We start from the raw sequence: 22,200 nt of genomic DNA on the forward strand, positions 1-22,200 counted from the left end.
GATAAGCGATTTATGACTATACTATAAGGTAATATATATATGTCAATATAAACGGATTAAATTCGAACGTCGTAAATAACGATCGGTATTATAAGACGCGGCCTAGTCATGGTCGAGCAGCTCGGTTTAAACAGATGTCAGTCAGTATGTAGATTGATGCAGCATGCTGGAAGCAGAAATGTTGAGGGTCTAAAGAAAAGAAAGAAGGAGAGATAGGAAGCTCGCAAGAGAGAACAGCCACCCGTCAATCTCGTTCTCGTTCTATCTCCATCGCTCAATCCCTCTTTCTCCCTCACTCACGGTCGCCGGTGGCGTTGGGTGGGCTGATGGTAGGAGTTGGATGGAAATCAATAGCCCTGAATAATGAACCCTAAGGCAGCACCCTCTCTCTCCTCTCTCCACGGTCTGGAGCAGTCTCTCATGCATCCTCTCGTTCAAGAGCGGGAGGAAGAGACAGAAAAGAGAGAGAGAGAGAGAATATAAGAGACGAGGGAATGTTGTCTCTCTTTCCCTATCTTCTTCCTCCTTCAATCTCCTTCGCCTCTTCTCACAACCGAGGCCTTACTGTACCCTTCCCTTCTTCGTTGCTCGAACGGAGGTGTTTGTGTCCTCTCCTAGTCCCCAACTTTCCGACGAGACCCCCTCGAACCCAATTCGGATAACCGACGGAAGAGGAGGAGGAGCAGGAGGACACGGAAAATGATTACCCTCCACCTCTTCCTCCCTTCATCTCGTCCTCCCCCCCTACGACGGATCGATGGTCGTCGAGCACCTTAGTTCGTGATTCTCCTGGATTCGGATCAATACCTACTTTAGCATTGCAATAAAATGGTTGGACAGGACGTTATGATAGCCCACACTGTCTCTCTCTCTCGTTCTCTCTTTCTCTTTCTCTCTCTTCTCTCCTCTTCTCTTATCGAGTACCTATCGAAAAAGCTATTTTGTCGGCACTAAATTTATATTTGCGATTCGGTTCAACGTGAGATATCGAGATCAACGATGAAACGGGGAATATAGCGACGAGATAATGTACGAAGACAAAACATGTACGAAAATCGAGAGATCCGATTTCCTTCAATTGCAGAGAAACAAACGCTTATTGTGAAATAATTGTACTTTAATTTAATATATCGACGTAATTGATCGTAGTGTCTTGAAGCGACGGTTCGTACTACCGGCCTCTGATTTCTTCATTTAGCGCGCTTTCGATACCGACGGTTAGAATAAATAGACCCGTCAATTTACATAGTCGTTAACGGGCATGCCTGGCAAACCCTTATCGGCTCCGTAGTAGCTCCTAAACCTCCCGACCTAGGCAACGCGTTCTACGTTATTCCTACATCCTCCTTTACCATGCGCTAACGCGAAACTCCCCGCGCCTCTCCTCGCATAGATATATCTTGAATCCGTTATCCGCGAAACGAAACGCTTATTAAAGATCGATCGAAGACACCCCTGACGTCCTTTATCCGCGTTATCGGATATATAACTTGGAAAGCCAGAAACGTTTGGCGCGCTCGCCACATGCATAATTTATTTACTTGGAAAACCGTAGAGTACGACGCCCATTGTTGTAAAGCGACACGTATTTTCGTCGCAACTTAAATTCGATCAATTCGATTGAATGGCAAATATTTATTACAGTTTTGAAATATAAAGAAGAAGGAAGAAAAAATTAAAGAGTAGAAGCTCTTTAAGAGCACGATTTGTCGAAGATTGAAATATATCTATAATAAAAATATATTATAATTATATTTATTATGTATAATTATATATATTCTTATGTATATATCTATATACATATATCCTTTTATGACATACACGAAAATGTGCTTTTTAAATTCCCCTCATTGAAGATTCGGATCAGCGACGAGACGAATGTTATCCTAAGCAATCAAACGGATCATGGTACCAGCCTTCTTTTCCGAGAGAGCCAAAAGAGCTTGGGGCGGATCTAAGGAACTATCCTTCGGTAAAGGCGGGCTGGTAACGACTATGCAAATTTCATTTGGCCCGGCCCAATTCTTCACACACGAAAGATTAAGACATTAGACTACGAGGGGAGGGGGAGAAGGGGGGAAAAGCACGCTCTAAACTGGATAGTGAATATAGACGACGATGAGGAGGTAAAAGAGGAGCCTCGCCACGAGCGAAGGCACACTGACGTTCCTCCTACAGTCTCAATTATCTCATGTCCTGAGCTATAAATCACTCGTGTGTGCGAACCTAAAACGACGACGCTAATATTTAACTTGCGCATGAAAATTCGGCCGCTCGCGTGCATCGTACAAAATAATTTCGGTAGATAATGGTTATCGCGTTTAAAGGGTCTAGTCTCGTGCAGGTATAGCTGTTGCTCATGCAGCGGGAGAAGAATATTTGTTAGTTTTGCAAAAAAAAAAAAAAATACGATAACGTAATTTTTTAAATACAGTAAACATTATTCGGTGTTTAAAAGAAACGTGTGGTACACACACAGAAAAGTTCAGTACTTTAATTTAGCATTTTAATTTGCATACAACGCTGGATCACATTACGTTATAACATATAAAAAAATTGCGAAAAAGTTTCATTTTTTAACATTTTAAATTACGGAACATTTTATGTAACTTGTAATTGTATATTTCATTGTATTTGTAGCAGTATATAACAGTATACAACAACGCTCACAAGTTCTTGAACTTTTGATAGAAAAAGGTGAATTTTAACTTTTGAAAAATCACTATATACCGTTTATATTATTTTTGAATATATACACATTGTCATAGTTTACGTATGCAAATTTCATGCAATGCTAATGCAGCTACCATCTACATCTTTCAATGATTTTTATCTCTTTTTCTCCTCAATGTTTAAAGAGACTTTGAAACAAAAGATAAATATCAATTAGTATTATTACTATCACACACACATAGAGAAATATTCTCCATATTTACTGACTTTTAATAGAGCGCGATAGTGTTAGTTTCCACACGCATACACACGAAACAATGATAAAACCCAAAAAATTCCTGCTCCCCGGCGAATGAATCCTGACGATACCGTCCGCAATCACGTTGCGAGGATTTCGCGTTGTTCCGCGGAACAACGAACGGCGAGAAATGCAGCGGCAGGTTATGCCTCCCATCTCGAGATCCTACCTCCCGTTGCTGCCTCGATGGGAATTCCCATTCTTCGCGTTCGACGGTCCGGAATTTTCCGGCGGGCGGCTTCGACGAGCGCTCTGAACTTCTTCCCTTTCCTCCCCCTCCACCCCCGTGCCGTGCGAGAGTGTAATTTTAGTTTGATACCAGCGCAATAGCCGTCTGCTCTCCTTTCGATGTAATAACGGAAGACCAGAGAAGGAGAGAGAGAGAGAGAGAGAGGGAAAGAGGGGTTGGAAAAAGAGGGAGAAAGAGCGAGAGAGAGAAGGCAGCACTACTTATCCCTTTTCGTATTTTCCTTTACAGCGACTCTCCTTGCTCCCGATCGAGACAAAGCCGCAGGTATTACCTTATTTCCCCAGCGTCTTTCCCCTTCTATCGTGCAAATCCTTCTTACGCGAGTGTTCGCCCGTAACCCATTCTACTATCGCGCACTCGGCTTTCTCGCTCTTTCTCCTCGTCTCTCCCGTCTCTCGCCTGATGTTTACGCCGGAACAACCTATTCGCGTATTATATTCTCAATGGATTTCGCATTCTTCATCCCGCGCGCCCACGCGGGGTGAAATCCTCGATATGTACAGATAAGAGAGCGAGATGATGATAAAACGGTAGGCACTAGATTTTTCGTTCTTCTCGATAATATTTAATGTGGAAAAAAATACAGAATAAAGATTATATAATAATATATACGCGCGAAAATTATCATGCGAAAATTTTAGTGATTTTCAAGATTTTAATCATTCCACGTTAAATTCTTATTTGAAAACATATGACGTAGATCATAATAAAATTCTATTTTGTTCTATAGTACTTATACTACACGCAATGTCGCGCATTAGTTCCTATAGCGATAAAGATCGTTTGATCACGCAAAGAATATCACGTTGACAGATTTACACGCGACAAACGAGTGTAACATTTCACCATGGACGCTAACATCGTTGTATGATCCCGTCAATTCCCAATGAGCGAGAGTGCGATGCATGCACTCTCGATCGATCCGTCGGTCGGGACGGAAAGAGAGACGGATGTAGAGAGCCTGCGGCAAAAAAGTAGGATAACATACGTCCGTGCACGCGACGGGGGAGGCGGACTGACGAACGGACGGACGGACGGACGGACGGATGGACGGACAACCCTTGTGCACCTCGCGCCAAGAGAATGAGGAAGAGAGAAAGAGAGAGAAAAAGAGAAAAGAGAAAGAGAGAGAAAAAGAGAAAAGAGAAAGAGAGAAGGGAGATTGCGGAAAGGTCGCTGGTGGGGTTGGTTGCCATTGTAATGGCGTGTGCCATGGTCCCCATGTGCCAACCACCCCGGCAGCTGAGCCCTTCCTGGTACTTCTCTACTGTTAAATATGCTGAAACGAGCAAACCATTCGCGAGAGTTAAACTCGTAGTTATCACTCGAATCAATATATACTATACACACACTTTTGTGTGTATGTGTGTATGTCGGCAAATCGAACGTGCCTTCTTTAAATCCTCTTTCGTGGACGGGCAAATGCTCGCAATTGAAAGAAAATGCGACCGTTTTGTTCAGCCGTCGTCGAAATTGCCAGTAACGCCGAGATCTTCATTATTGAAGCCAAGATCAAAGTTACAGCTTTTCTCTTTAAAAGCTTCAATAGATCATGAGGAAATCACCAGTCTTGTAGGCAAAATCTAGCATCATGATTTCTCCAACGAAATACACGCAATTCGATTAAGAAATCGGAGATAAATCGAATTTACTAGAATATCCGTGATTGTGGCGAAACAACTGAATTATTTCCTTACTCGCCTTCAAAGTTATAATTCAGCCCGTTCATTAGTACTTACAGCAACGCTGGCAGTGAGACAAGAGAGAACAGAGATGGGGCAGAAACGCCTCTCTTATACCGACGAGAGAAGTCACCGAAGTATCGTAACTACCCAGTAATTAAGTACGGATGCCAATGGAGCGAGCACCGGAATAAAGAAGATGCAAAACTAAACTCCCGCCTCCACGAGGAGGTGGAGCGCGAGCGGTTTTTTATTTAATCCGAGTCGTAATTCAATCCGGAGACGAACGTGCCGCACACGAAAGAAAAACGAGGCACACGAGGGTAGGTCACTATGTCTTCGACAATGGCTTGACACTGTTAAGTGAAAATAACACTTTCTTATTGATGCTCACGTACATTCGAGATGGCACCGATGTTACGAGAGAAACAACAGGAAAGAGGGGAGAGAACGCATATAAATTGATAACTAGGAGGCAGGAGCTGGAATCCGCAACCGGATGAGGCGCGGACGGTAAGAGAGGAAGAGAATGAAGCGAACCGAGGGAAGAGACAGGATGCGCGCGCGCGCACACACACAGCTAGGGGAATCAAAATATAATTACACAAAGGTAAGCCGTAACACGGAGACAGAATCGCGGGGAAATAGACGGGTCTCATTAAAATTGGAGAGCTGTTTCGAAACTACGAGACTGCCGTGTCGGTTGCAGCCTCGTCACCGTCGAGCATTACCTTTCCCTAACTCGGGCCCATCTCTCTCCGCGTCTTCCCTTCGCGTCCTCCCATCTTCGTAATGTAGCACAGTCCCGTGAAAAGTTGAAATAAAAAGAAACTTTCCGCTTTTAGATGGTTGTTGAGGAAAAACTACGTATCATATAATGACGCTCTATCATTTCTGCCACTCGCCGAGATAATCGCATTTATTGAAAATATCGTAAAATACGCTGTTTGATTCGTACATCAGAAATCAAACTTTAATTTAGAGAACTTGAATAAAGAGATAAAAATATTTCATATATTTATATTTAAAGTATTTCAATATATGTCAAATATATTTATGAGTAAAAAAGTAGTATTCTTGCAAATATAGAAGTTTTATATATAGAAGTTTTCTACCTATGTGTGCGCTAATAGATTATCTGTTCGGTTCATAATTTAATTCGGGGTGAATGTATGATTGATTAGCTTAACAGCTGATCTCTCATGATACAAATAACTTCGTGGGTTTTAATGATACATATCTCGATAAGCGTGCTGTAACGTTTCAACAGTATATTTCCAAAATTACTGAGACTGCACCGCAGTTGATTCCTATCGGTACAGATTTAAGTCCGACGTGCATGATGTATGTAGACACGGAATTATTTGATTTAGTGGACATGCGTCAATGCGAGCGAATGCATTCGACGTTGATAAAATCATTCCCCTCGTCCGCCGTTTGTTGCATCGAGTCAGATCGATATAATAGTTCAACGATATGTTTTGAAAAACTTTCTCAAAAGGGGAACGAGAGCATAATTGAGAGAAAAGTATTCAAAATTTCTAAAATACATATGCTTATATATATATAGTATGTATAAACCTGACAATTAATTAGTGTTATTGAAATATTAAAGTAAACGTTTTGATGACGAAGCTATTATGTTTTCAAATCAATACATAATTATAAATTGTTTTAATATTTATAAGTTATAATTACAAAATTAAAATAATAAACGTCAGACTTAATTATCCAACTTCTGTCTGTTTTAAAGTCTGTTTTAAAGTCTCTCTGCTTTCAGATATATATAAGCACCATACAAATGACTAGATTCACATAGCAAAAGTATACATAATAGCTTGATGAGTTTATGAAAAAAAAAATATATATATATATATATATATATTTTTGTGTATATATATATATATATATATATATATATATATATACATATTGTTTAGAATATAGAATTTTCCTGCGTATTTTCGCGGTTGTAACAATGGAAAATCGTTGAGTTGTGGACGCTGTGAGCCGCGCAACTCGGCAAAGTTGGAAGGGAGGATAATTCGAAAGATTAACGAGCTATTTCCAGGCAAAAACTCGAACGACCATTCGTCAACCATAAATTCCGCGTGCTTACAAAAATAAAAATGCGTTTCACCCTTCCCCCTATGGTGCACCGGGATTGTGTGCAGCTTATCGGCCGGATATTTATTGTAAAATACCTACGTTTCCCCCTTCCCCCCTCTCCGACGTCATACCCGGCTACGGTCAGGCGAGCGGATTGCGGCCATTTTTCCTGCAAATTAAATAAACGGAGACCGCCGAAGGGTAACGTCGGCGCTTCGTAGAGCCCGGTAAAGTCCGTTATTTTCAGAGCCGGCGAATTTCTAACCGCGCGGATTTTCTGCGACAGCCGCGCGCTTTCTATCTTTCTCTCTCTCTTCCTCTCTATCTCTTTCGTAGCCAAGTTAAGCTTTATACGGCTACGTGGACAACTAGCGCGTTTGAAATTTTCGCCACCATATCGCGCGCGTCCTCCATTATTGATAAGTATCGAATAACATGACTTCTCCATTACAAAATCGGCTCCGGAATAACGAAGCGACCGCCGAGACCGAATTTCCGCGCGGTATCGCATGGCGCTCGACTCTTTCCGACTGATGCACAATTCATGAAGACGATCCAACCGGTCTCGGAGCGTTGTCTCATTTTTCCAAATACCCCTCGAAAATCCCAACCATACCTTTAGCACCGCGCGACGACGGCAAAGCTTTCCTCTCTGGCTTGTGCTCTTTTCCGCGTATCATTCTCCCTCGTCTCGCCTATCACCTCCCCTCGTCATACCTCTAGCATCAAGGTATCGCGTAACGCGTTCCTGTCGTAATTCGAGCACCGAGGATCGAATGATGGCGTTGGATAGCCCGTCGTCGAAGAGAGGCTGTGACTGGTAATCGGGCACGTCGGTGTTAAAGTCCCCGTTTCCGGGGCAAGTTTCCGCCGCGGAAACAGCCCGAAACGCGTCCACGAGCGCTGTCTCATTGTATCAGGTTCGTCGACGTCTGGCTGGTGCATCACGCGGGAGGATGGGGACGACAGAAGAGGATACGGGGAGAGGAAACGGCGCGCAGTAGGGTGTTGCACCGTAGGGTAGGTGGAAGGAGAGGAGTTGGCTTACGGTCGGCCAACAAAGGCCGTCGATCGTCGACGTCGGCTCATCCTCTCGGCGATCGACGTGAATGCCCGCGAAATTTATTGTTTCGCCGTGGCTTAGCACGCTCTCGCACCCACACGATCCCTTCCCTGACTTCTCTTCCCTCATTTCACTGCACATCCCTTCATCCCCCCCCCTCTCTCTCTCTCTTTCTCTTTCTCTCTTCTCCGCGCGACCCTGACCGCGGCCCCCCGGACGCCATATACTACGTCGCGGGGGATAAAAGAATAAATCCTGATTAATCTCCCGGTCGCGCTTCGAAAGCCGCCGAGGGTGTGCTCGTACGCGTGCGCGCGCGTGCTCTCGCTTCATCGTTACCGCCGGAATTACGCTTCACTCGACGCAACGAGTTCTACGTGTCCTTGCGCGGCTGAAAAATTAATGAGCGCCCGGCCGCTTGGATTTAGTGGCCGGCGACTGCGGTATTTCGTAAAAATAATTTCGTAACGTTGGCGCGCGACGTCGTGCCACCGCTAAATGACATTTCGCAGAAACGCGGACGTTATGTAATAGTTTTCCTCTCTAACGTTTGTACGAGAAGCAGATTAAAAATTTTAATACGCTGCCAACGTGGAATTTTATATTTCTGATATTCCTCTGAAAAAGTCATTTTTAATTTTTATCCCGAAGCTTCAGTATTCCAAAACGAACTCTTTATAAACTCTCAAAAGAAGCGTAATCTCTTTTCCAACTGGTTTTTTTAACGAATTTAGAATTCTATCTTTCATATTTTGTGTCTTACCCTTGTGCAGTCCCGTGTATTTATCCTTGAGAACGGTGAATTCGTAAATCTTGCCAAATTCCTCAAACATCGGACGAAGGGCGTCCTCTTCGAGATGACGCGGTATCTGTCCGACAAAGAGCTTGATAGTGCCTTCACCGTTGCTGGATGATGGCGACGTCGAGACGGGTATCAGCATTTCTTAGCTCAAATAAGCTGAGGTTTCACGGAGCTAAGTTTCACTGTCACTTTCTTCACCGAAATTTGCCTTTCAATGCACGCACACCACCCTTGTCGCTTTTTTCCTTTCACCTTTAAAGATGGCCACCGGTCACCACGTGGCCTCGAGCGAACGATGGAACTCGCTGATTACTTATCGCCATGCACATAAAGCACGACCGCGATGGAGTCAGTGAGTACTTGACATATGAAGGAAGTAAAGAAAGGGAAGATCGTCCGTCACGGAGGTACTTGTTAACTTTTCGAGGAAGTAGAGGGTTGTCATGAAACGGAAGTGTAATTCGCTGAAAACGGCGACCACGCTGAACAGTTAACGGGTGGTTGGTAAGAATGGTCTGGTTTTAATCAGAAGCTCGATAAAAAATACACGATAGCGTAATCTTCGTAGGAACAGAAAATGGAGCGAGGCGCGCTGGCGGAAAACGGCGAGACAACGAAGAAGCGAGATAGGATGACCGTACAAAGAGGATAAAAAGCGAATAATGCGACGAGCGAACAAGAAAGTATTTAACAAGAAAGAGAGAAGAATAGGGAATGGCAGAAAAAGTAGATGGAAGAAAGTACAATGTAATAACGCGCACACAACGATTAATGAATTTTGCAACGCGGAACACAATTAAAAGTCAATAGAAGATAAACTCGTCAAAATTGTGACAGTATATATGATTATTTCGTAATTTTATGAATCCACGTAGAATGAAAAGCTGATGCAATCGAATAAGCGATACCACTGTTATAAATTTATCGCTCAAGTAAGTTTATGATGATTTATTTTACTATAATTGTTTTATTAATATTATTCCATGAAGCGATATAAAGTATACCCTTCATGCACGTTGACATCTACGCGTCTGCTCACAGCTGATCGGAGTTTATGGATAGATAATTTCACGTATGCGCATGTGCACGAGCACCAGTTGCACAAAGCTGCGCAAGAAATCATCCGATGAAAACGGTATCAAGATTACTAGATATCATTATATATATCGCTTACGATGATAACAAAATGTTTTTCCTATTCAAGATATTTGATTGTTTAAATGTCAGAAGTGTTTAAAAATATATCTAATAACAAAGATACTATCACAATCACAAACACGCCGATTACAATACTACACTTTCACGACATAAACATCTCTATTTAAATCTAACGGTAAAGTATTTTTGCTATCCTCGAACCACAAATTTTAGCGTTATCAGTCGAAAACACAGTGATTTTATCTCAAGTAAACTTTAGTATCCAAGAGCGATGACTTGTAGAGACTCCCACGCACGTAGCAGCCCGAAATCGACTCGAGTACTTCCCCTTTAATTCTTAATTTCGGATACGTAGCTGCTCTAGTTTCCAAGACCCAGTTTATCACGCTGAATATCTCTGTCCGGATGACAGATGCGCAGACTACTTCCGCCGCGTGACCGTTCACCGATCGGTCGTTTTACCTAAGACGATATTCTAAACTAAAACGATCACAAGTACAGCACGTTCACGATCACGAGAGAACAACAGAACTACGACACGCTGCACGAGACACGAGACAACACTGATGGTTGAACGACCCTCGGCCCGATCGGCACCGCACACTGACGCCACCGTCCACGGGGAAATTACATACATTCACAAACACATACAAATATATACTTTACCCCTCTTGTCCTGCGAGCCGCCCCTGCGACGACGTCACCCCATCTCGATGCACGAGGGGGCGCATTTCCCCCTGCGAGACCTCGCCGGGCGAAGCGAGGGCGTCTTTGCTCCCTCTTATTAGCCTACCCACCATCCCTTGTAGCATGTGCACCATCCATTTTCACGGACCGCCCTTAATCTCTGATACCCCATTCACCCGGATTCACATCGAAATTGGATTCTGGCAGTACGGATCTTTGAATCATGCCAAGGCGGCGATTATCGAGCATGAGTATTTGAAACGAAAGATGGAAGATATCTGTAAAAAGATAACAATTGTATGGTATAATTTAAAAATCAGCAAGAGAGATTAAGATTATGCAATCTAAAGTATAGAATGTCTTTTTTGAAAAAAAAGTATGAAATTTTTAAATCAGACATTTTTACAAAAATGTCAACTGCATAATAATATAATCTCATGAAACGGTCATATGCCAGCTTTTTAATACGATTATATCGTAAATCAGATTAATGAAAGGGAAGAAAAATACGGTGATATATTAACTCGTAGCAGCGCGTACGCTGATCAATTAAATACGAAAGTTAATCGCGTTTGCATGACCTAATCTTTTATTTCTCCTCGCGTTCGATAAAAATATATCACAGCAATCGGCGTTACGCCGCTTTTATGGGCGCTGCTTTAGCAGCGCTGAAAAGGGTACCTGGTATAATGGTCCCCTGTCTTGCAGGGGTTGGCGAGCTGAGTCATCGCCTCGTGCGATACTCAATCGCATCGTACTATGCCGACCCTCTCTGGTAAGCACGTCGCATACTTGAACGAGTGCGTGCAAATGTGCACGCCTCTTTAATGGTGAATCGCGCGTGTGTGGGTGACTCTCCATTTCTGCACGCAAGTGCCTTACACGCGGAAACGAGATCCGCGACTCTATATTCGTCGTATACAATAAAATCGGCGCTTTGGAAAACATTCGGCTGACGTTACGCGACGGTCTATTTATCTGGATATCTTCCTCTCTCTTTTTCCCTTCCTCTTCCTCTCTGTTTTTCTCTCTCTCTCTTTCTTTCTCTCTGAATGTTGCACATGCGACAAGCTTTTTCGTTCCATTTCCTATGTTACAATATTCAGCCTCGTTGAAACGACAACTACCAGCCCGACCAAGCTGATATCTATAAATGCGAATATCCGCGATGCAAAATACCTGCATTTAAACATCACGGTTTGCGCGACGACCGGGCGCTGCCATTGTTGCCAGGAACTCGGTACCTGTATGTATACGCATGAGAAGCAACATCGGGCGCACGTATCTCCAAATTTAGTTAGAACATATGTGCCAGGCTTCACGCTTATCGATCCCCGTTCTTCTCTAAGGAGAAAACGAGGGTGGGCGAAGTTAATGCAGCTCCTCGGGGGCGGAAAGAAAACATCGTTCCCCATCTCACGGAGGAAAAAACGCGATCGGCACAATGGTTTGGCCAAGTATTACGCTCGCAAGCTCGCTTCAACCGACTGGTGAAGTAGCTCTTTGTTTCTGTTTAAAAGCTACCTCGCTCGCACATTCAGGTTGAAATGCCGTTGCGAGGATGAATCGAAACGAAACAAATATCGCGAATATTCATCCTCTTAGGGTAGAATTCAAGTATTGAAAATGACATAGATTCGTGCTGCACACAACGCGATAAGTATATCAAAGATTTTATAATTCATATAAAAACTTATGCAATTTTGTTGTAAAGATTCTACAATAAATTTTTTGTAAATTTTATTTGGAATTATTCAGCGTAGCTTTTATTATAAATGTGCTTTCAAAAAGATTGAGTTTTTATATACAAAAATGATAGAGAAATATTCAAAGAGTCTTTATAGATAGAATTACGCGCTAATTCAATTTTCCTATGAGCGTGCTTTTTTATATCGCTTTTTTATATTCGCGACATTTTAATTTTTGAATATTTAATCGACGCAATACATTAATAATATGCGACGTAATTCTACTGCGCAACTTTCACTATATTTTCATTAAAAATTTGACGTAGTTTGGAAAGCTTTTCGGGATTCCGCTGACATCGGGACAAGCTTGCTGTAATGTCAATCTCGAAATATTGGGGGATCAATGACGTGTCGCTCAATACAACATGCAACGACTCCGCCTGTAAATCTTATTGATTTATATTTTTCGCTATAATGAAACCATGGCGAGAAAGGTGCGAAGAATGTTCGACATCGACAACGCTCAACGTACACGCGATAAACTCGACGACGTTGATTTATAGTAGCGAGGAAATTGCCCGAAAGTGTACGAATTTCTCACCGAACGGCGGAGATGCGAAATGTGATCTGCAAAAAGTGCGCTATGGTCCGTAGATAATGTTACGATTAGGGCAAAAAGTGCGAGCGGTATTATCGGCATTTCTACATAGGGTGTCTCACCACAAATTTTTATATTTAGAATTTCTTCAGTAAATTCAATAAAAATTTTTAACAGAAATTGAATTACACTATTCTATCTCATAATTTTAAACTCTCTATATCTATTCTTTAAAATTAAAATTTTGTTAAAATAAAGTCGAAATTATAAATGAATAATATTGTTCTTTTTTCTTCAGTTTAATTTTAAAATTTTCAAGGATTTCTAAATCGACAGTGTCACATTTTTGTAAAGAAACAATTATTAATTGCTCGATATAAGAATCAATGAGTATAAAAAGAACTGCTTGAAATTGCTAGACACCGTATGGATAAAAGAACGTTTTATTGGTTCTACGCAAACCGATACACACAACCGATATACACAACCGAATCGGGCAACGCGAAAGAGAACTAACAGTTCCAGAACTGGGAGATGGAATGCAACCGTTTTTCAGAGAAAAGTACTCTCACCGGGGAATTAATCACGGCTTTCTCTTCCTATTGGGAGTATGTATATCTGACGTTCTCGGGTCGTCAGGGTCTGCAACATTTTCGGTAGCAGTGGAATTACGGACTTAGCCGTGGTCCGTTTTTTTTACCGCCCGATATACGCCGAAAGCGAGTTAAGTCACGCATGATTTATACCGGGCACACTCCGCCGGGCCTACTCTCATCGTCACGGTATTATATGGTATATCCAGTTTATATACCAGCCAACCAACCCGACGTGCCCCGAAGGTGGTGGAGAAGCCACCATCGCCGGGAAAGACACCCAAAAAATATAACCCTGCGATATCAGGCGCGCATGCCCTAGAAAGCCTATGTGCAATAACTCACGCACGTAGGATGCTGTTACCTTGGCAGTTCTCTCCAACTTGTACGCATACATACATACACACATATATACACATGAGAATACGGTGTCACTGGCCGGTATCGGCCAGCCGAGTACGCCAATTCGTAGGTGTGTGTGTGTGTGTGTGTGTGTGTGTGTGTGTGTGTGTGTGTGTGTGTGTGTGTGTGTGTATGTTAGGGTGTGTTAGGTGTGTATATATGTGTGTGTCGAGATACGGTCTAGTGTCCACGCGTGCGAGAATGCATAGGCAAGTATGACATAACTCACGGGAAAGAGAGAGAGAGGAAGAGAGGAAGAGAGAGAGAGAGAGAGTTCCAGGCCACTTGTGCCACGTAAATTATTAAGCATGCGTTACCCCTTTGCCTTTCTGGTGGAACGGGACGATGTTAGTCGCATCGGGAGAACGTAAAGGTCAGAGGATATGATGACCGACAATATAGTAGAAGGGCAATAAGGGACGCACTAGGTAACCAGAGGTTCTATTTCAATCTTTCTCATTTTCTTCTCCTTTTTCTTCTCCTTTTCCACCTTTTTGTTCCGTTAGGAGATGGAGTACCATTGTAATATCGCGTAATGCAATGCAATGCGATCTAAGTGAACTTTGGTCGGATCGAGCGAATGCATATTAGCCTCATCGCCAAGTAGTATTACTGCACAACCACCTCAAGCACCGTATCGTCTCTCCGTCTAACGCCCTTTTCGCCCTTTAGTCGCGTAAACCCATCCACCACCTCTTTTCTCTCTTTCTACGTCTCTTTTGCTCTCTATCTCTTTCCCATCAGACTATCATGCTCTCGCATAAACACGCGTTCGTTTTCTCCTCCTCCGCCATCTCGGAGCTCATCTAAGGCCGACTTTAATGCGCGAGGGTGCCACGGGATTTGCCGGATTAGCGCCGCGCATTAGCAAACAGACGCAGCAAGATGCTACCCGCCAGCGATGTTCCGAAAATTATTTGTCGCTTCGTCGCTTTCTTCTTGGCTTCCGTATTTATCCAAAGTGTAGAGATTAATTCTCTTGAATGCGGGATAATCGCAAAAATATATGCAAAATTCTTCTTCGTTAATTTCATAATTATAATATTTTATTTTAAAGGTATATCTCTTCTGTAATCTTTTTCCAAAAAGGAAAAGATTTATTATTTGCATTTTCCGATATTGGAAAAAGAATATATACTTAATGTACCGAAGTCACAAATAATCCAGTGAAAAATTTAAAGCATCTTTGATTCTGCATGTAACAAATCGTTCCAATCAAAGCTTGGTTTATCGAGACAGAAATAACCAATTAGCACGGAATTAGTCAAGATTATTTGCTACATCGCGTTCCCAAGGGAGAGAAATTCTCTAAGTAGGAAATCTTCAACGTACCGTGCAACTTAATGTTTTGCGCGGCTCCTCTAGGTTCTAGGAAGATCTGACCTGAAACTGCTTCCGCCGGGTCTTCCGCGTACATCATGGTACCCCTCTCTCGTTATCATTATAATATAACTTGACCCCGAGCAGTGCGCGCACACTTACAAAGTGAAACGTAATATTCGGCCGTTTATATCTCTCCTTAAATGTAACTTTGCCGCCGTCAAGACATGCGCAAATAGTCTGACCGCACTTTGCGAAGGTCGTGTCATCTTCATCTCGTTAACGTTGTTGCCACTTGCAATATTTGCAAGTCGATGCCATCTTCTATTAAAGCCGGTAGTTTACGACGCCGCGCGAGTCGTTTCAATGCGTCGACGGAATGAACACGACGGACGTGTTCAAGTTTGAATAAGTAACCCCGGATCCTCGAATGAGCGGTTTCTTCAAGTTTAATAATTAATTAAAATACGGCGTGATACGTGCTTCATCGCCGTCGCGTTTACTTCCCTTCGCGATCAGCCACGTTCCGCTTCTAAGAACACCTGGAAGCCGGTTCAACGACGGCGTATCGCGAAAGTCGTAAAGTCGCATTACATCGGAACTGCTGATGCGCACGAGAGTTTGGGATTAGAGAGTCAATCAATTACAGGGCGCTCTCCTTTCGCCATCCCCCACATTCAGACGTACACGTACATTGTACGTACACATAGGACGTGGAAAGACGGAAACGATCGCGCGCCACAGAACGATGAGTGTATCTTCAGCGGCTACGCTCGCGAACAACAGCGATGTATATCGTCGAAACACGCACCGCGCGAGAGATCGAATATACCGCGGCGGGGATGGAAAAGTGAATTAGAACATTCGACGAGTCGTAAATCGGCGACTCGTGGTCTCTTAACGGAATTACCGGTGGTAAATCAATATTGAGAAAAAAATATGGAGGTAAAAGAAGCTCTCGACCTGGACGAACGACTACAGGTCTTGGCACTCGATTCGAAAAACAATCTGACAGAGCCAACCCCAGCGCGACAATTCAAATGCGGCGTTTCGTTCTCTCGCACGGAGATACGTACGCGTGTATCGCGCGTAATAATTCTTTCAATTTTGTTGCAAGAATGCCTATAAAATCCGAGACCCCATTTTGTACCGAACCAAAACCGATTCGATGTTACGGCCGCGTGATTTTGCGTGATTTTTTCCGCCGCGAGTTTTGTCGAAAAAAAAAATATATATATATATGGAAAAATCATGATTCGCGCGCGCGCACGAATAAAATACATTTGTGATATTACGCGTATTTTTCTGCATAAAATTGAATTAAATAAAAACTTCGCGTTCGCAATTTATTCGTACATCACGCAGATTGCGCTCGCGTATGGCAGGAATTAAAATAACGTAACACGGTCGGCAATTTTTACAAATGCCCGACGACATTTTAACGCGTCCCGCTCTTACGCATCCGGATTGAAATTTCCGCTGCAACTGGTCGAGTCCGCCAATGCATATATATATAGCGGGCCACTTGAAAATTATTCGAATAAAGCTGCCACGAACTCGCGCGGCATTCGCGCTTTAATAACCATACAGCCACAATATGACGGCGGCATTTAACGGCGCTCCTGCCCACCCTATTCCAACAACAAATATTTATGCATTCTCGATGACGTAGCGACCCATGCGCGAGCGATTACCAATCAATTAACGTTATTTCGCCGAAAAAAGGGCAACCATTCAGCGAGCGGAGCGAGCAGAGCAGTTTTGATTTTCGGAGAGAGAAAGAGGGAGATTCGCGGTTCTCTCACATCAGGTCAAACCGCACCCGACCGCACCGTCAGCGAATTATGAAATATACCAATTATGGTATACGAATCATTAATATAAATTTTCTATAATTAAAATGCGTACCCGCGCATTTCCATTGTTTTTGGCCGTACGTAATGAAAACCATTCTTATATATATATATATACATATATATATAATAAACGAGACGGTTGGGAAGCCGCCTAGTTTATAATACAATGATTGATTAAATTTGCAATAACCTATTAATTAGAGGGTATATAGTAAAATTAACGTAACGTGATAATTGTGCAAAACACCGTATCATACTTTGTAACTACTATTGACGGGGTTATAAATTTATTTTCCGTATCATTAATAAAAAATTAGAAATAAAAGTGCTTTCACGAATACTGTCAGAATTTTGTTACTTATATTGCGATTATATATAGAGTACAACGTTTGACTAAAATTGACTAAATATCGGACACTGTTTACCAAAAACGAAATTGGATTAGACCGGATATTTCCATAATGGAAACGTGACGTTGTTGACCGCCTCCTACATAGGCTAACTACTAGGGTCGACGATGTTTTTCGGATGTATACTGAATTATGCATTGTATTATGAATAATAAATCATAGGGACGTTTATTCTACAGACATTATCACATCTTTTTCGAGCCATATTTAATAATCTATCGTTGTAAATGTAAATACTTTTGTATTATTTTATATATATATATATATATATATATATATATATATACATATGCCACTCTTTATAAATTCAATCATTTCAAATAGCTAAGCTTTTAATAAAATATCAGCTTACAAATGAAATTACAATTTCTTTTTAAAAGAGCCCAATTGTTTTGTAAAAAAATTGTAAAAAAATTAATCTTACAGAAGGCCTGCAATTAATATATAATATCTACATATATTAAAAGAGGAAAGAAACGATACATGTCTCGTATAGAAATATAAAAAAAATCGAATAAATAAAAAATACTTATATATGATATCTATGCATAGATATCATATTTCCTTTTTTTTAAATAATTCGAGATTTCATATTTCTACTCGCGATGTATAAAATATATAATATATAAAATACATAAAAGCGCCAGTTCTCGGCTCATATCGAGTACAGATTTTCCACTATGCGCTACCCTACGTTACATACATATGCACTCATACGTGTGTATACACGCACGCGCGCGCGCGCACGCCTACACATGCACGCGTAGCATGACATGTACGTATAAAGCTCGGGCGAGTTTCAAATTCTTTCCAAGGTCCGACGAGTTGTCGGACATTTTGGAATTCCGACACTCAGAACTCTTACCACATGTTCCCTAATTTCCGATCGCTTCCACGCCCACTTTTACACTTACAATTCGGTAAATGCTCACTCTATATAGGTGCAAGCCCATATATAAGTTTATACGTTTATATGGGCTGGATGTGGAGAGCATGATATGAGTAAGTTTGGTAAGCTTCGGATAAGACTGAGCCGAAGGCGCTCAACGCCGGAATATCATACTCCGGCAGTAAACTGGGTCGGTCATAACCAGGCCAGCCAGGCAGCGTTGATATAAATTGAAAGAAAATTTATTCTCCCGAGAGAAAAACGAAATTAACGTAATAAGGAAAATGGCTCGTCGTGATTTTTTCTATTAATTATTCTTGCTTTTTTAGAGAGTGACAGACTGAAATAAATATTTTACGGAACCAAATTAAATTTAAATATATATAATATTATTATTAGTTTTAAATATATCTATAATTTATATGTCTGCTTATAATATATGATAATTTATCAGTAATGATTTTCCAGTGATATTTTACGTCAATAATATTTAAGTCTCGGATGCATGCAGTGCTGTGTTTTCAATCACAGATTGAACATATCGACGCGTCTCGATTATGCCGGCTGTTTATAGCACGATAACAACTTCGGTGATCGAGAGCACGATCAATAAGCGACTCGCACTCGACGTTTCAACCGCATAATCGAAGTCTAGACTGTCTGATTTATGAAGAGTACCCGGCAATTTCCTGCCCATTAGTCAAAATCGTTGGTCCGTCGCGAAATTTCGTTATATTCGGCGACGATGGCGAGATACATCGCGGGCCATACAATTCCAGTTCCGTACTCAGTACCCGAATGTCGATCCGGTATTACAAATTCGGGAGAATAAATCCGACCGGCCGTGAATCGCGCGATATCTATAGGATCGCGTAAAGCGTGGTATATTTCACGTGTGCGGCAATCGATCGATTTCGAGCTGGACGAGAAAAAAGAGGCCGCGCGAGTATCGCGGATCCTTGACAAATCACGGGAATGACCACCACTGTTGGGCGAGGTGTACACAACGTATTCGAGAATCGTATCCTGGAAGAGAACACTCTTGGCAATCGCACGCCTACTCCCCGATAAGCAGGCGCCTACCTCCAACCACTGTATTCCACCCTCTGCCTCCGCGTTCCTGCCTATCTACCTAAGAGAAGCCACTCCACTTTCCATATTTCCAAAACTCTGAATCATTTATCCGTGCTCAGCCGTGCATGTTTAGCCGTTATAGACCGCAGCAACCCTCACGTCTGGCACTGGCGCGGCGCGGCCAGCCTTCGGGGAGGACGCGGAGGGATGCAACAACCACCGGGTTCGTGCGCGCATCGCACATTCGTCTTGGTACGGGGGGCATAGCTACCCGAGACTTTGAGGAACTGCCGTGCGGGAAGGTCGGCCCGTGCTTAGAATTACCATTAGGAGGCCGTCAGCCGAGCCATCCGTGGCTGTTTCGCCACGAACGGTTTACATCGGCACCGCCTGGTTAATTCCGCACGTTGAGATAACGCTCGCAGAACCGGTGACCGCGATAAGTACTGAGAACCGAAACACGGCGCGCCGATAAGCCAACAAGCGCGATGCCTGAATCCGTAAGCGCGTCTCGAAGAAGCAAAGATGCGAGTCGCGTGCACGAGTTATGTGTTTAGTGCATGGCAACGCGATAACCTAATGCGACATGTAAAGATTTGACACGAATGTGAAACATGCAAGTCCTTTACATCGGAGCATGTATTTATAAGTACAAATCTTTGCGATCTCTATAAATTTTACATAGCTATATAAATGTAAATAACATTAGAATTTTTTTTTAATTTTTGCGTAATTTTTTTTCAAATCTGAAACTCATCATAAACAATATTATAGAGTAATCATTGCAAGAAAAATAATTTATCGAATTCTTGAGCGATCAAGAATTTTTTTCATCCATCAATCTCAGCATGTGCAGTCTTCTTAGAAAAAAAGTCCGCATTTCCCGTCGAAAAAAGAAATTCTCGAAGATAAAGTCGTATCGCGATCGCGAGAGAAGTGGCGGGACGAAGAAGATAGAGAAGAAGACGATGAAAAATTACAATCCCGTAGTTTTATCGAGATCCTAATGCGTACGAGACTTTACAGTCGCGCAGCACGTGCAGGAGAGAAGAACTCTATCGTGACCCAGAAGTCACCACTACGCAAGGAGACATCGCCTATCTCAGGACCGGCATCCGTCAGGACGCATTACGACCAGCGCGTTACTTGGCGGCCTCGGTACAGACGCCCACCATCCGAAACCACCCCCATCCGTCCCGGTCTCCGCAAGACAGCCATTGTGTTCCCTATTAATTACATTGTGCCGCCGTCCTCCCCCGTCCCTCTCGTCGTCCCTCCGGTCTCTCCGTGCCAGGACCTGTAGCGGGTTAGGCCACGGTCTAAATACTATGGACCGCCGTAAGGTACAGTCTCATCAGACACAGCGTCGCGACCTGCGGGCGGATAATCGCTTTGAGAAATTATCCCGTACGCCCGACTGACGCATCGCTGTTTTCGTCGTTAATCAAAATGCCTGATTCACATGCATTGTAAATCTCGCGCTATGTACTTCACGCACGTCGTGTTTATACATGTACAACCAACTCCCTCCGGGGCTGCGCATTGTGTTTGTAGCCTAAATGCACCGTGTATACGCGTCGAGTGAACCGTGTAAACCGGGTAATACCGTTACTTTCTCAAAAATGGCGCGGAATGACGCGGGACGAGTTCCGCGAGATAGAAACGTCCGGATGAACGCGGATGAACAATTCCGCGCGCATTTACGACGCGCTTCTGAATTCGAGGATGGAGTGGAAGCGCAGACGAGAAACGCGCGTTAGCCTCTTTCATCCGGCAACAATGACGAAAACGGCATGCCGCTGCAGATGACTAAACGAGAAGGCTACTGCGGAGAGGCCAGGAGACGGGGTGGTGGTGTGCACCATTCTCCAACGGGCGGGACGTTGATGCTGATCCTCGCGTGTTTATCCAGCTCTCTAATTTATTCAATGTGTGCATTCACTGCGCATTGCCGCCCCGCACGCTCTCGTGAACGCAGTTAGGATTTAATAGTGCGCCGTTTCACCGACAAACTTGTTCGTGTACAGTGTCGGTGCGAGGCTGCGTTTGCTACGACGAGTGGAAACTGGATTAACGCCAGAAGATGCGGACGCGAGTCGGGTAGATAGAAGGAAGTGGGAGAAGGAGAAAATATGACAAAACTCGACGAGGGATCTTTACTTGAGTAGACACTTCGACATTTGGAAATATATGCACTTACAGCGAAAACTATATTTTTCTCGCATCTCGCTATATTTTTCCTTGCTTCCGACTCTAACCGCGTGCATAAAGAGTCTTGCGAGCTACGCAAGGCTTTTGTGAAAGTCGCAATCGCCAATAGCATCACATATCTATATATAATTTTATTAAATAAATTTTGTAATAAATATTGAAACAGAAAAAACATTATAAAATCGTGTAATCTAATGAGAGAGAAAATTATCGAAAATAATATTAGATTCAAAACGGCCACATGTTGCGCGTTCTCTCTTACTTTTTTTTTAAGCGATATTCTTAATATCACAGTAAATTCATCAGCTATCTAACAGCATGCATGTTTGTATGTCTCGATACCTTGTGTTATGCAGTAGCAAAAGCGAAACATTGTTATAGCGTTTGCTTTGAATTCAGATAACGTATCTTGTGTCTTCGATCTCTCTCTCTCTCTC

The 22,200-nt window shown here is 42.7% G+C and overlaps 1 protein-coding gene across 1 annotated transcript in view; it reads right to left on the reverse strand.

Moving 5' to 3' along the window:
* Positions 1–9,030, reverse strand: part of LOC145963449 (CUGBP Elav-like family member 3) — a 151,748-nt gene extending 142,718 nt beyond the window's left edge. Inside the window, exon 1 of the mRNA XM_083085413.1 lies at positions 8,839–9,030. Coding sequence (XP_082941539.1) covers positions 8,839–9,016 — 178 coding nt within the window. The 5' untranslated portion in view covers positions 9,017–9,030. The remainder of the gene's footprint in view (positions 1–8,838) is intronic.
* Between the last annotated feature and the right edge of the window lie 13,170 nt (positions 9,031–22,200).

The sequence above is a fragment of the Camponotus vicinus genome, unplaced genomic scaffold (genome assembly GCF_025532165.1).
Source record: "Camponotus vicinus isolate PSW18456_S1 unplaced genomic scaffold, iyCamVici1.0 SCAF_12, whole genome shotgun sequence".
In the NCBI taxonomy this organism is placed as follows: domain Eukaryota; kingdom Metazoa; phylum Arthropoda; class Insecta; order Hymenoptera; family Formicidae; genus Camponotus; species Camponotus vicinus.